At 32.2% G+C, this 9,931-nt stretch overlaps 4 protein-coding genes across 4 annotated transcripts; 3 read left to right on the forward strand and 1 right to left on the reverse strand.

Annotated features, from left to right (window-relative positions):
* Positions 1 to 576: 576 nt before the first annotated feature.
* On the forward strand, positions 577 to 1,035 carry LOC108564449 (larval cuticle protein A2B-like; the record flags this gene model as incomplete). Its single annotated transcript, XM_017923496.1, has 1 exon — positions 577 to 1,035. A coding segment is annotated over one exon (459 nt), but the record flags the coding sequence as incomplete, so codon positions are not given.
* A 1,061-nt stretch (positions 1,036 to 2,096) lies between these two features.
* Positions 2,097 to 2,462, reverse strand: LOC108564450. The gene has a single exon (XM_017923497.1). It carries the CDS (start codon positions 2,460 to 2,462, stop codon positions 2,097 to 2,099), a length of 366 nt encoding a protein of 121 aa, XP_017778986.1.
* Positions 2,463 to 3,034: 572 nt separating this feature from the next.
* LOC108564451 (larval cuticle protein A2B-like) lies at positions 3,035 to 3,616 on the forward strand. The gene is made up of 2 exons (XM_017923499.1): positions 3,035 to 3,046; positions 3,110 to 3,616. Exons 1-2 carry the CDS (start codon positions 3,035 to 3,037, stop codon positions 3,614 to 3,616), a joined length of 519 nt encoding a protein of 172 aa, XP_017778988.1.
* A 1,103-nt stretch (positions 3,617 to 4,719) lies between these two features.
* Positions 4,720 to 7,316, forward strand: LOC108564452 (cuticle protein-like). The gene is made up of 5 exons (XM_017923500.1): positions 4,720 to 4,731; positions 4,839 to 5,389; positions 6,386 to 6,436; positions 6,490 to 6,593; positions 6,850 to 7,316. The coding sequence occupies exons 1-5, from the start codon at positions 4,720 to 4,722 to the stop codon at positions 7,314 to 7,316; spliced, it is 1,185 nt and encodes a 394-aa protein (XP_017778989.1).
* The last annotated feature ends 2,615 nt before the right edge of the window (positions 7,317 to 9,931 follow it).

Below are 9,931 nucleotides of genomic sequence, written 5' to 3' on the forward strand. Positions count from 1 at the left end.
ATATATATATATATTTCGTAATAATATTGAAAATTTAGAAACTTAACTAAATTTATATTTCACTGAATATATAAATCTTAAATATTTAAGAAACATTAAAAGAAAAGTAATTTCCTGCTTTGTGTAGAAATTAATATTATTAATATCTCTCATGTATTATTTAATTATTATAATATAATTTTGTATAAATTACAATTGCAAAATTATATTGCAGGTCTAATAAATAACCAAGATCTTACGTATGAAAGTGAATTACTGTCATAATTAAAGTGGGGAAATGATATATAAAAATAAATTGTAACGAAAATTAAAAACTGAGCATGGCAAGTTCATTGAAAAGAATTGCATGCAACATTATAAATGATGTATTTCCTTTGTCCGCGTTGCACAATGCCGTTAATAGCTATAATATTTCACCTTGCGGAATTAGGTTTTATATAAAAGAACTGAGATTTTGGAGATTAGTATCAAACAAAGAACGTTCAGATATAGAACATACAATGTTTTCTAAAGTATTATTACATGTACTTCTTATTATAACTAAATAATTTATTAATATTGTTTTCTTTATTATAGATTTTAGCCGTTTCCGCTCTGATAGCTTGCGCTCAAGCAGGTATCTTTGATCTTGGACACCAATCTACATCTTATTCTGATGCTCCAATTGCTCATTATGAAGCTCCGATCCATAACTACAATGTAGTTCCAGCAGCTCGCTACACCACTCCAGTTTACAAGACAGTTCAAAAGAAAGTCTATCCGGATACTTATGCACAGTATTCGTATGGATATGGTGTCCAAGATCCTAGCACCGGTGACTACAAGAACCAACATGAGGAACGCGATGGAGATGTAGTTAGAGGATACTACTCTTTGGTCCAACCTGATGGTGTTACTCGGATTGTCCACTATACGGCCGATGCTCTTCACGGTTTCAGAGCTCATGTTGAATATAAAGGACAGCCAATTGTACAGACTAAAGTCTTTGTTCCAGTCAAGACCCTAGTCCCTCAATACCCTGGTTACCATCATTAAGAAAATACATTGTTAAATTTGATAATATAGTTTTGTAAAGTAAAATATGCAAATAATATATACTATATAATTGTGTTCTTATTTATTTAGTTATTTTTTAAAGAAATATCTACAGTTAAAAAAATAAAACTGATAAAATAAATGATCATCTATTTTCAAATGCAAAATGTATATGATATCATGTACGTGAGGTCTAATAAAAGTTCGCTTAGTTGGCGTTAATACATTTGTTTCTGAAAAAACAAAAGTTGTTTCTCAATTTGTTAAAATTTCATGTCAAATTTTAAGAAGATCAGTAAGAATGGATCAGTAAGAAGGTTGGTAGAAATTCCATCACCAACACAACAAAAAAATGTTTTGCCATTTTCTATGGATTTCGACATCAATTGAAATTTCGAAATGCATATGAAGTGAATGCATCATATCTTATGATCATTTTCAAGTGATTTCGAAGATTCCAAACCGGGCATTTTTCTGTTGAGAACGAATCTCGTGATGGCCGCCGAAATCTTTCACCGACGACGCAAATGTAGCTCTGGTGAAGGCAAAATGTTTCCACAACATAAAAAATCACATTGACGATGATCAGTTTTTTCCTATGCCGTATAGTATTTATTTTTTTATAATCTATTAAGTAAATATTATGGCGGTTGAGATTTGGTTATATCTTCTATTCCACAAATTGTAAGTAGGGCGACTTAACCATGCGTCTATTAGTCGCCCCCACACTGATTTGAAGATGTATTTGTATAGTACTCATTTGTTGTTTAGCGATAGATTTAAATTTCTTCCCAGCATGCTGAATTTTGGACCTAATTGCTTCCAAGTTTTATGTTTCTTCTAAGTGAGACGTTTATGTTGCCAAGATATTTAACAATTCCTTCAGAAATACTACGGCCAACAGCCCTATGGCCAGATATTAAGAAGATTTTTTAAGTTTACTAAATTGTACCGTAATATAAATCTATATTGTCTAATATATTATTATGGTCTATTTGTGACTTGGCACTTTCGTGCCAGTTGCTCTTCTTTGCCGGAGCCCTACCTGGGCCCTAGGGCGTTTATTGTCCGATAGATAGGACTTTTCGTAGAATGTGGGCTGTTCCCAGCAATGCGATCTTCTGCACCTGCTCGACGTTAACTCTACACGGTAGCTCTTCCAGGTACTTCTCGAATCCGATCTTGAGTGTACCGAGAGCTCCAACAACGACCGGAACCACTTTGGTCTTTGTGTTCCACATTCGCGCAATTTCAATTTCTAGATCTTTATATTTGCACCTTTTCTCGATCTCCCTGGCAGCAATATTTGCGTCAGCAGGTACGGAAACGTCGATTAAGGTGCAGCGCTTTTCCCTCTTATTGTTGATGATGATGTCCGGTCGGTTAGCTCCTATGGTCCGATCAGTTATCACAGCCTCATCGTACATTACGACTACATCTTCCCTTTCTACGACCGGGGCAGGCTGGTGATCGTACCAATGATCAGGCACTTGCTGGCCAAGTTCTTTGATTATTGATCAGTGCAGGTAAGTAGCAATCTTGTTGTGACGGTGCGTGTACTCCGTCGGCGCTAGTACTGTGCAGCCAGCAATAATGTGGCTGACAGTTTCGTCATTCTTGTTACATACTCTGCACTTACTGTCAACGTCAAGGCTAATTATCTTCTTCTGATGGTAACGGGTATTCAGTATATTATTATAAATATATCATTTATTTCATAATTAATTATTTATATTTATTAATTCATATAAAAATGTTTACTCATGATTCTTACTAAATACTTGAACACTTTTCATATTATAATTACGCAGAACCTACATTATTCACATTATCTTTATAATAATCATAAACAAAAATGTGCATATTTTCGTGTTCAAATTCAAGAATTTGAATGGTGCTAAGTTATGTAATTATGTTGCGAATACGAAAATGGAATGGAATCATATAAAAGCAGGAGCATTCTCTGGAACAGTATCGAATTGTACCACAAGCATTCAACATGTTCGCTGAGGTAATACATAAATAATATTTAAAAGTGAATTATATTAATTACTAATATTCAATTATGTTATAGATTCTTGCCGTTTCCGCTTTGGTAGCTTGTGCTCAAGCTGGAGTTTTTGAGCTTGGACATGGACAACATGCCACTTCCTACTCATCCATCAACCAACATGTAGCACCAGATGCCCACTACGCCGCCGCCCCAGTTGTTCATTACACCGCCGCTCCAGTTGCTCATTACGCTGCCGCCCCAGTAGCTCACTACGCCACCCCAATTGTTAAAGCCGTCCACCAAGAAGTATATGCTGATACTCATCCACAATATTCCTACAAATATGGAGTCCAAGACGCCCACACCGGTGATGTTAAGAACCAACACGAAGAACGTGACGGAGATGTAGTCAAGGGATACTACACCTTGGTGCAACCTGATGGTGTCACCCGTACCGTACACTACTCCGCTGACTCTCACAATGGTTTCAATGCCAATGTCGAATATAAAGGAGAACCAATTGTACAAAAAGCTGTTGTAGCCAAAACTTTCGTTGCTGCTCCAGTGTACATCGCTTACCATCATTAACCAATTGAACTGATTATCATATAATTTTAAAAAATAAAAACATATAATGCATAGTTTGTTTTACTTTTTAATCATGCACTGACTGAACTATATAAATATTATTATTAGAAATTATTATTATTTATTTAGGTTCAAGTGCTATTGTATGAATATATTTATTACATAGATAATTTAATACGAATTTAATATCATATGTTAATTAAATTTGTTTTTTTGTAATTGTAGAAATATATTAAGAACAACTATATACTTTAAATTCAATAAGTTGTCTCTAAAATATAGTTTTTGTTATTTTTCAAATTATCGATTGATATGAAATAACAAGTTAATATCTTCGATTGAAATTATTCTGGTCTTAGTATGAACTATAATTATACAATGGAACCTCTTAACAATCATTCGTCGTAACGCGAAATACTCGTTAAGCGAACCAAATTTTCCCATATAAATTAATGTAAAATACGTAACATAGTGAAACAAATACTTAAGAAAAATTATGTATAACGTTTATTCAAAGAAAATAATATATACATTGTTAAGGAGCCTGAATCATCTTTTCTTTTTTTCTATCGTAGACTGAACTATCTTGGAATACCAATTCGTTTTGTAGAAAATAAAAAAATAAATAATTAGTTTATTATTTACGATACATATCTATATTTTATTAATTCCCTGTTTTTATTCACATATGGCTATCTTTTTGTAATGGTTTTTAAACTTTGCATAAAAAGAGTCACACATAATATGTCTACTTCTCGTCACTCGTTATGCGAGAAATCGCTTGTTCAGCAAGCTATTTTTGTGAATTAGAGAATTATCTATGAATTTATGATTTTTTTGTCTGTTACAATGAGCATTATTGATAAATTATTAATTTGATATATAATAATAGTCAGAAATGTAACTTATATATAACAATTGAGAAATATATAATACGTTTTTAATAAACATAAACTAAAATTTGCATTTTTTCCTGTTCAAATTTATGAATGTCAATGACGCTAAGTTACGCAATTTTGTTGCGAATACGAAAGTGGAATGGATTCATATAAAAGCAGGAGCATTCTTTCGAACAGTATCGAATTGTATCACAAGCATTCAACATGTTCGCTAAGGTAATACTTAAATAATATTTAAAAGTGAATTATATTAATTACTAATACTTAATTACTAGTATTTAAAAGTGAATTATATTAATTACTAATATTTAATTATATTATAGATTCTTGCCGTTTCCGCTTTGGTAGCTTGTGCTCAAGCTGGAGTTTTTGAGCTTGGACATGGACAACACGCCACTTCCTACTCATCTATCAACCAACATGTAGCACCAGTTGCCCACTACGCCGCCGCCCCAGTTGCTCATTATGCTACCGCCCCAGTTGCTCATTATGCTACCGCCCCAGTTGCTCATTATGCTGCCGCCCCAGTAGCTCACTACGCCGCTCCAGTTGCCCACTACACCGCTCCAGTTGCTCACTACGCCGCCCCAATTGTCAAAGCCGTCCACCAAGAAGTATATGCTGATGCTCATCCACAATATTCCTACGAATACGGAGTCCAAGACGCCCACACCGGTGATGTTAAGAACCAACACGAAGAACGTGACGGAGATGTAGTCAAGGGATACTATACCTTGGTGCAACCTGATGGTGTCACCCGTACCGTACACTACTCCGCTGACTCTCACAATGGTTTCAATGCCAATGTCGAATATAAAGGAGAACCAATTGTACAAAAAGCTGTTGTAGCCAAAACTTTCGTTGCTGCTCCAGTGTACAACGCTTACCATCATTAACCAATTGAACTGATTATCATGTAATTTTAAGAAATAAAAACAAAAATGACGAATAAATTCTATATTTTGTATACCAATATATTTATTACATAAATATTTTTTTATATTAGAGTTGGTGATTTCAGCATTAGAATGTCTGAATAATATTGATGAAATCAAGACATCTGTCGAGAATAACTCGCACTAGAATTAATCATAAACATACACATGATATATACTGAATAAACAAAATATCGATATATGAAAGTTTTAATTTCGAATTTTAGTGAAAAATCGGAATGAATAAGAGTTTTTTTTTAATTGTAATTATTTGGGTAATAAATTTTGAACAACTATAAAATGTTCATAATTCGTAACTCAATTATGAAATATATTATAATTATTTTTTAGCTTATTGAACATTTTATTGAAAGGACTTAAGTAATCAAGATGCAATGACATACTTCAGAGATTTTATGAAAAATATATTATTATAATAAATTTATATTGCAAAGATTTTGTTGCTTTTATAGTAAATAATAAATTATTTATTATATCTAGTAATTTATTACAAATAGAAATGTTATATTCAGATGCTTTAATCCTGTTTTATTTTTCTTGGGTGGTTATGTACCAATTGGTACACTCTGAATTACTTCCCAAATAAATCTCATATTTGAAAAAAAAAATATACGAAAATTTACAGGTTTGTCTTACTTATGTCGATTCCTTCATTAAATTTATTTTTTTATCAAAGAAATTTAATGAAATATATTTATATTAGTATGCAAAAGAAAATTAGATTTCAGTATTTATAAAGTTTTGTTAGTATTAATATTATATATCTACAATATTACATTATTAAACATACATTATAATTAGAATACATGCATATTTATTTATTTAATATACAATAATAGTCAAAATATAAATAAACATGACTTAAAATGTTCGTGTTCAAATTCAATAATTTGTTATTATGTTATGTAATTTAGTTTCGAATACGAAAGTGGAATGGATCACAAGCATTTAACATGTTCGCTAAGGTAATTCGTAAATAATATTTATAATTAAGATATTTGTTTTACTAAAAATAAAGTATATTATACTTGCCGATTCCGCTTTGGTATCTTGTGTACAAATTGGAGTTTTTGAGCTTGGACATGGACAACATGCTACTTCCTACTCATCATCAACCAAGATGTAACGCTTGTTGCTCGCTCATTATTCCGCCGCTCCAGTTGGACATTACGCTGAAGCGAATATGAAATTAAATTCTATATACAAACTTTTATTTAAAATATTAATTATGCAAAATGTAATAGTAATTTGTTAAAACACTAAATAATCTATATACATTATGATAAACAGCATTTTACAATACATTTCTAATTTGCGTGATGTTATGTAACATATTTCTCAAATTTGGAGTGGAAATAATTCATATAACATGCCCCAGCCGTAGTTAAGACCGTCGCCCCAGTAGCTCACTACGCCGCCCCCCTTGCTGCTTACCACACCGCTCCAGTAGCACACTACGCCGCCCCTGTTGCTGCTTACCACCATGTACCAGCTGTTGTCAAGACTGTCGCTCCAGTAGCTCAATATGCCGCCCCAATCGTCAAGTCTATCCACCAAGAACTATACCCAGACACCCACCCAGAATACTCTTACCAATACGGAGTCCAAGATGCCCACACTGGTGATGTCAAGAACCAACACGAAGAACGTGACGGAGATGTTGTCAAGGGATACTACACCTTGGTCCAACCTGATGGCGTCACCCGTACCGTCCACTACACCGCTGACTCTCACAACGGATTCAACGCTGAAGTCGTATACAAAGGAGAACCTATTGTACAGAAAGCCGTAGTAGCCAAGACCATCGTTGCTGCTGCCCCAGTATACAAAGCCTACCACCATTAAGAAAATGTTATTGTTGAAATTATTTATTGAATTATAAAATATATATTTTAAAACTAAAAAATAGTTTTAATTGTAATCACCCCAAACTGACTAAATCATTTTTGTCACGTAAATAAGTAAACAAAATAATTATGTTCAACATAATTGTTATGGAAATTTTAAAATTCTTCTTATATCAAAACACCAAAACTGTAGCAATTTTCAATAATATTTTAATTTAATTTTAATGGTTTGCTTGTTCTATTTTTTTATGTCGTATAATTTTATTCACAATGTATTCATCGTGAACAATGAGTAAATTTAAGATCGCGGTCGACATTAATTGGATAATCTTTCCCGGTGGATAGTTACCATTTGTTGGTTGGCTGTCGTCTTGTAGGTTAACTTCAGTAGTATATTGATGCTGTGCGATTCCACTATTTCCTTTTACTGTGAATTTGCTGCTATCCTTAATACTGTCATTGTCCATCAACTTGGTTGAAGGTCCATATGCTTAAAATTTAAATTTAAAGAAAATATAAATATATAAAATTTACATCTTCACATTTATATCGATCTTAGTGATTTATATTATATTAAGCTTTTTCATTAAGGTTCGCTGTATTGTTCAATATTGTAATAATTAACATATTTTCTTTGCAACACTTACATTTTTATTTGTAATATCAATATAAATTATTGTTATTATTTAAATTGTTTTAATTTGTTCATATTGAACCTCATATTAGATTAATCATTATTATTTATTATTAAAAACAACAATGGTAACAGAATCTAAAATTTGCATTTATTCGTGTTAAACTTGAATAATTTCAATGGTTATAAACTCCTCCATCAACCAATATGTAGCACCTATTGTCCAATACGGCCGCTCCAGTTGCTACTCACTATGTCGCCGCCCTAATTACCCACTACGCCGTCTCACTCGTGATCACCCGCAATATGACTGTGAATACGGTGTTCTAGATGCTCATTCCAGTCATATCAAGAACCAACATGAAATACCCGATGGAGATGTTGTCAAGGAAAGTAGAATACAAAGTGTCGATCGTCTAAAAAGTATCGTCTGTTATATCCAAGACCATCGTTGCTGCTGCCCCATTATATAAAACGTACCACCATTGAAATCAGTACATGCAACAACGTATAATATATTGACAATAATTAAAAACTTAAGATAAATTTTATTAGAAACTTTTCTTTATTGTCTCAAAGACAAAAAAGCTTAATTTGTAAATGAGCGGTTTAGATCAACGTTGTGTTAATTATTTTGAAATCAGCTAATTTATTTATAAAGTTAGACCGAAAAATCGACGGAAGCCCATTGTAATGATACGTGAAAATTATTTCATGCATTTTAGTACAGGAGTCCCTGTATTTACGCGGTACTAATTTTATACGAGGGTTTTTTTAGTCGTAAATTAGAACTATATTTCCAGGGTATTTTTTTATACGCGAAATTAATTTACGCGGTCTTAATATTTTCAGTAATAATTAAGGAAAATGTTGCAGCGAATTTCAGAAAATTTATGAAAACTTTATAGAAGAAAATATTGATAAAAATATCATCCGAATTTTCATGCAACGAAGATGATAAGTTTGTGGCAATTATAAGAAAAGGTATAGTTGAATAAAAATTTAAAAAATGACACAATATTATATTTGATAACTTTTCGACATATTTCATACAGAAGTGGGCAACTGTTGGTGTTTCGAAATGTTACAAAGTAGAGACTTCGTCGCCACATCGTTGTTAGAGTATTCAAAGAGGATATGGTTAATTGTACCTATAGCTCCACACAAACCAAGGCCCGACTCAGATAGTCCCACTCTGTATAGATGAGATGGGGATAAGGAATGCCCAGAACGTATTCTTGAGAGTGTGGAGACTTGACGTTTTTTATAGATACCTAGTTCTGTAAACCATGGGGTGCTCTTCATTGTCCTATGGAGCAATTCAAAGTAAAGCCTTCCTTTGATCTGACTGTCCAAAAGGTATTCTTCCTGCCACTCCATCATGAACTATTTTATGTTCTCAAAGAAGGGAAAATGCGGTACTTTCATATTAATAATAATTAAATACTTGGAAATGCTTTATGAATACAACAAAATTTAAAAAAAATAATTCAAAATTAAGTAAGTCATTTTTATTCAATAGAACAAATGACCAGTCTTTTAGAATACGAATATGTTAATATTATTGAATGCTTGTGATACAATTCGATACTGTACCGAAAGAATGTTCGCGCTTTTATATGAATCCATTCCACTTTCGTATTCGCAACATAATTACATAACTTGAGATTCTTGAATTTCAACTCGAAAAAAATTGTAAATTTAGTTTACTGTTTGTTACAAATATATTATTTATTTCGCAATAATAACTGACTTGTATAATGAATCCTCATATTAGTTTAATGATTGAAACATCCATTTTCCATTAACTATATACATATTTTCACAAATACTGTAAATTCTTTTGTTTGATTTAGCTTTAATGTAATTTAGAAACCGCACACCTACAGAATATATAATTTTGTTTGGTCATGTACCTTATAAATATTATTAATTCAGAATAAATTAATGTATTAAATTGTTTAACAAAATCTTTCGGG

The sequence above is a fragment of the Nicrophorus vespilloides genome, unplaced genomic scaffold (assembly GCF_001412225.1).
Source record: "Nicrophorus vespilloides isolate i.1.1-1 unplaced genomic scaffold, Nicve_v1.0, whole genome shotgun sequence".
In the NCBI taxonomy this organism is placed as follows: domain Eukaryota; kingdom Metazoa; phylum Arthropoda; class Insecta; order Coleoptera; family Silphidae; genus Nicrophorus; species Nicrophorus vespilloides.

Bases quoted from the DNA above. Each gene is read 5' to 3' on its own strand.
- LOC108564450 (XM_017923497.1), bottom strand. From the start codon at position 2,462: ATGTACGATGAGGCTGTGATAACTGATCGGACCATAGGAGCTAACCGA.
- LOC108564452 (XM_017923500.1), top strand. The intron at 5,390-6,385 runs GTACAACGCTTA...TATGTAATTTAG, and splicing joins ACTTTCGTTGCTGCTCCAGT to TTTCGAATACGAAAGTGGAA. The intron at 6,437-6,489 runs GTAATTCGTAAA...CTAAAAATAAAG, and splicing joins CATTTAACATGTTCGCTAAG to TATATTATACTTGCCGATTC.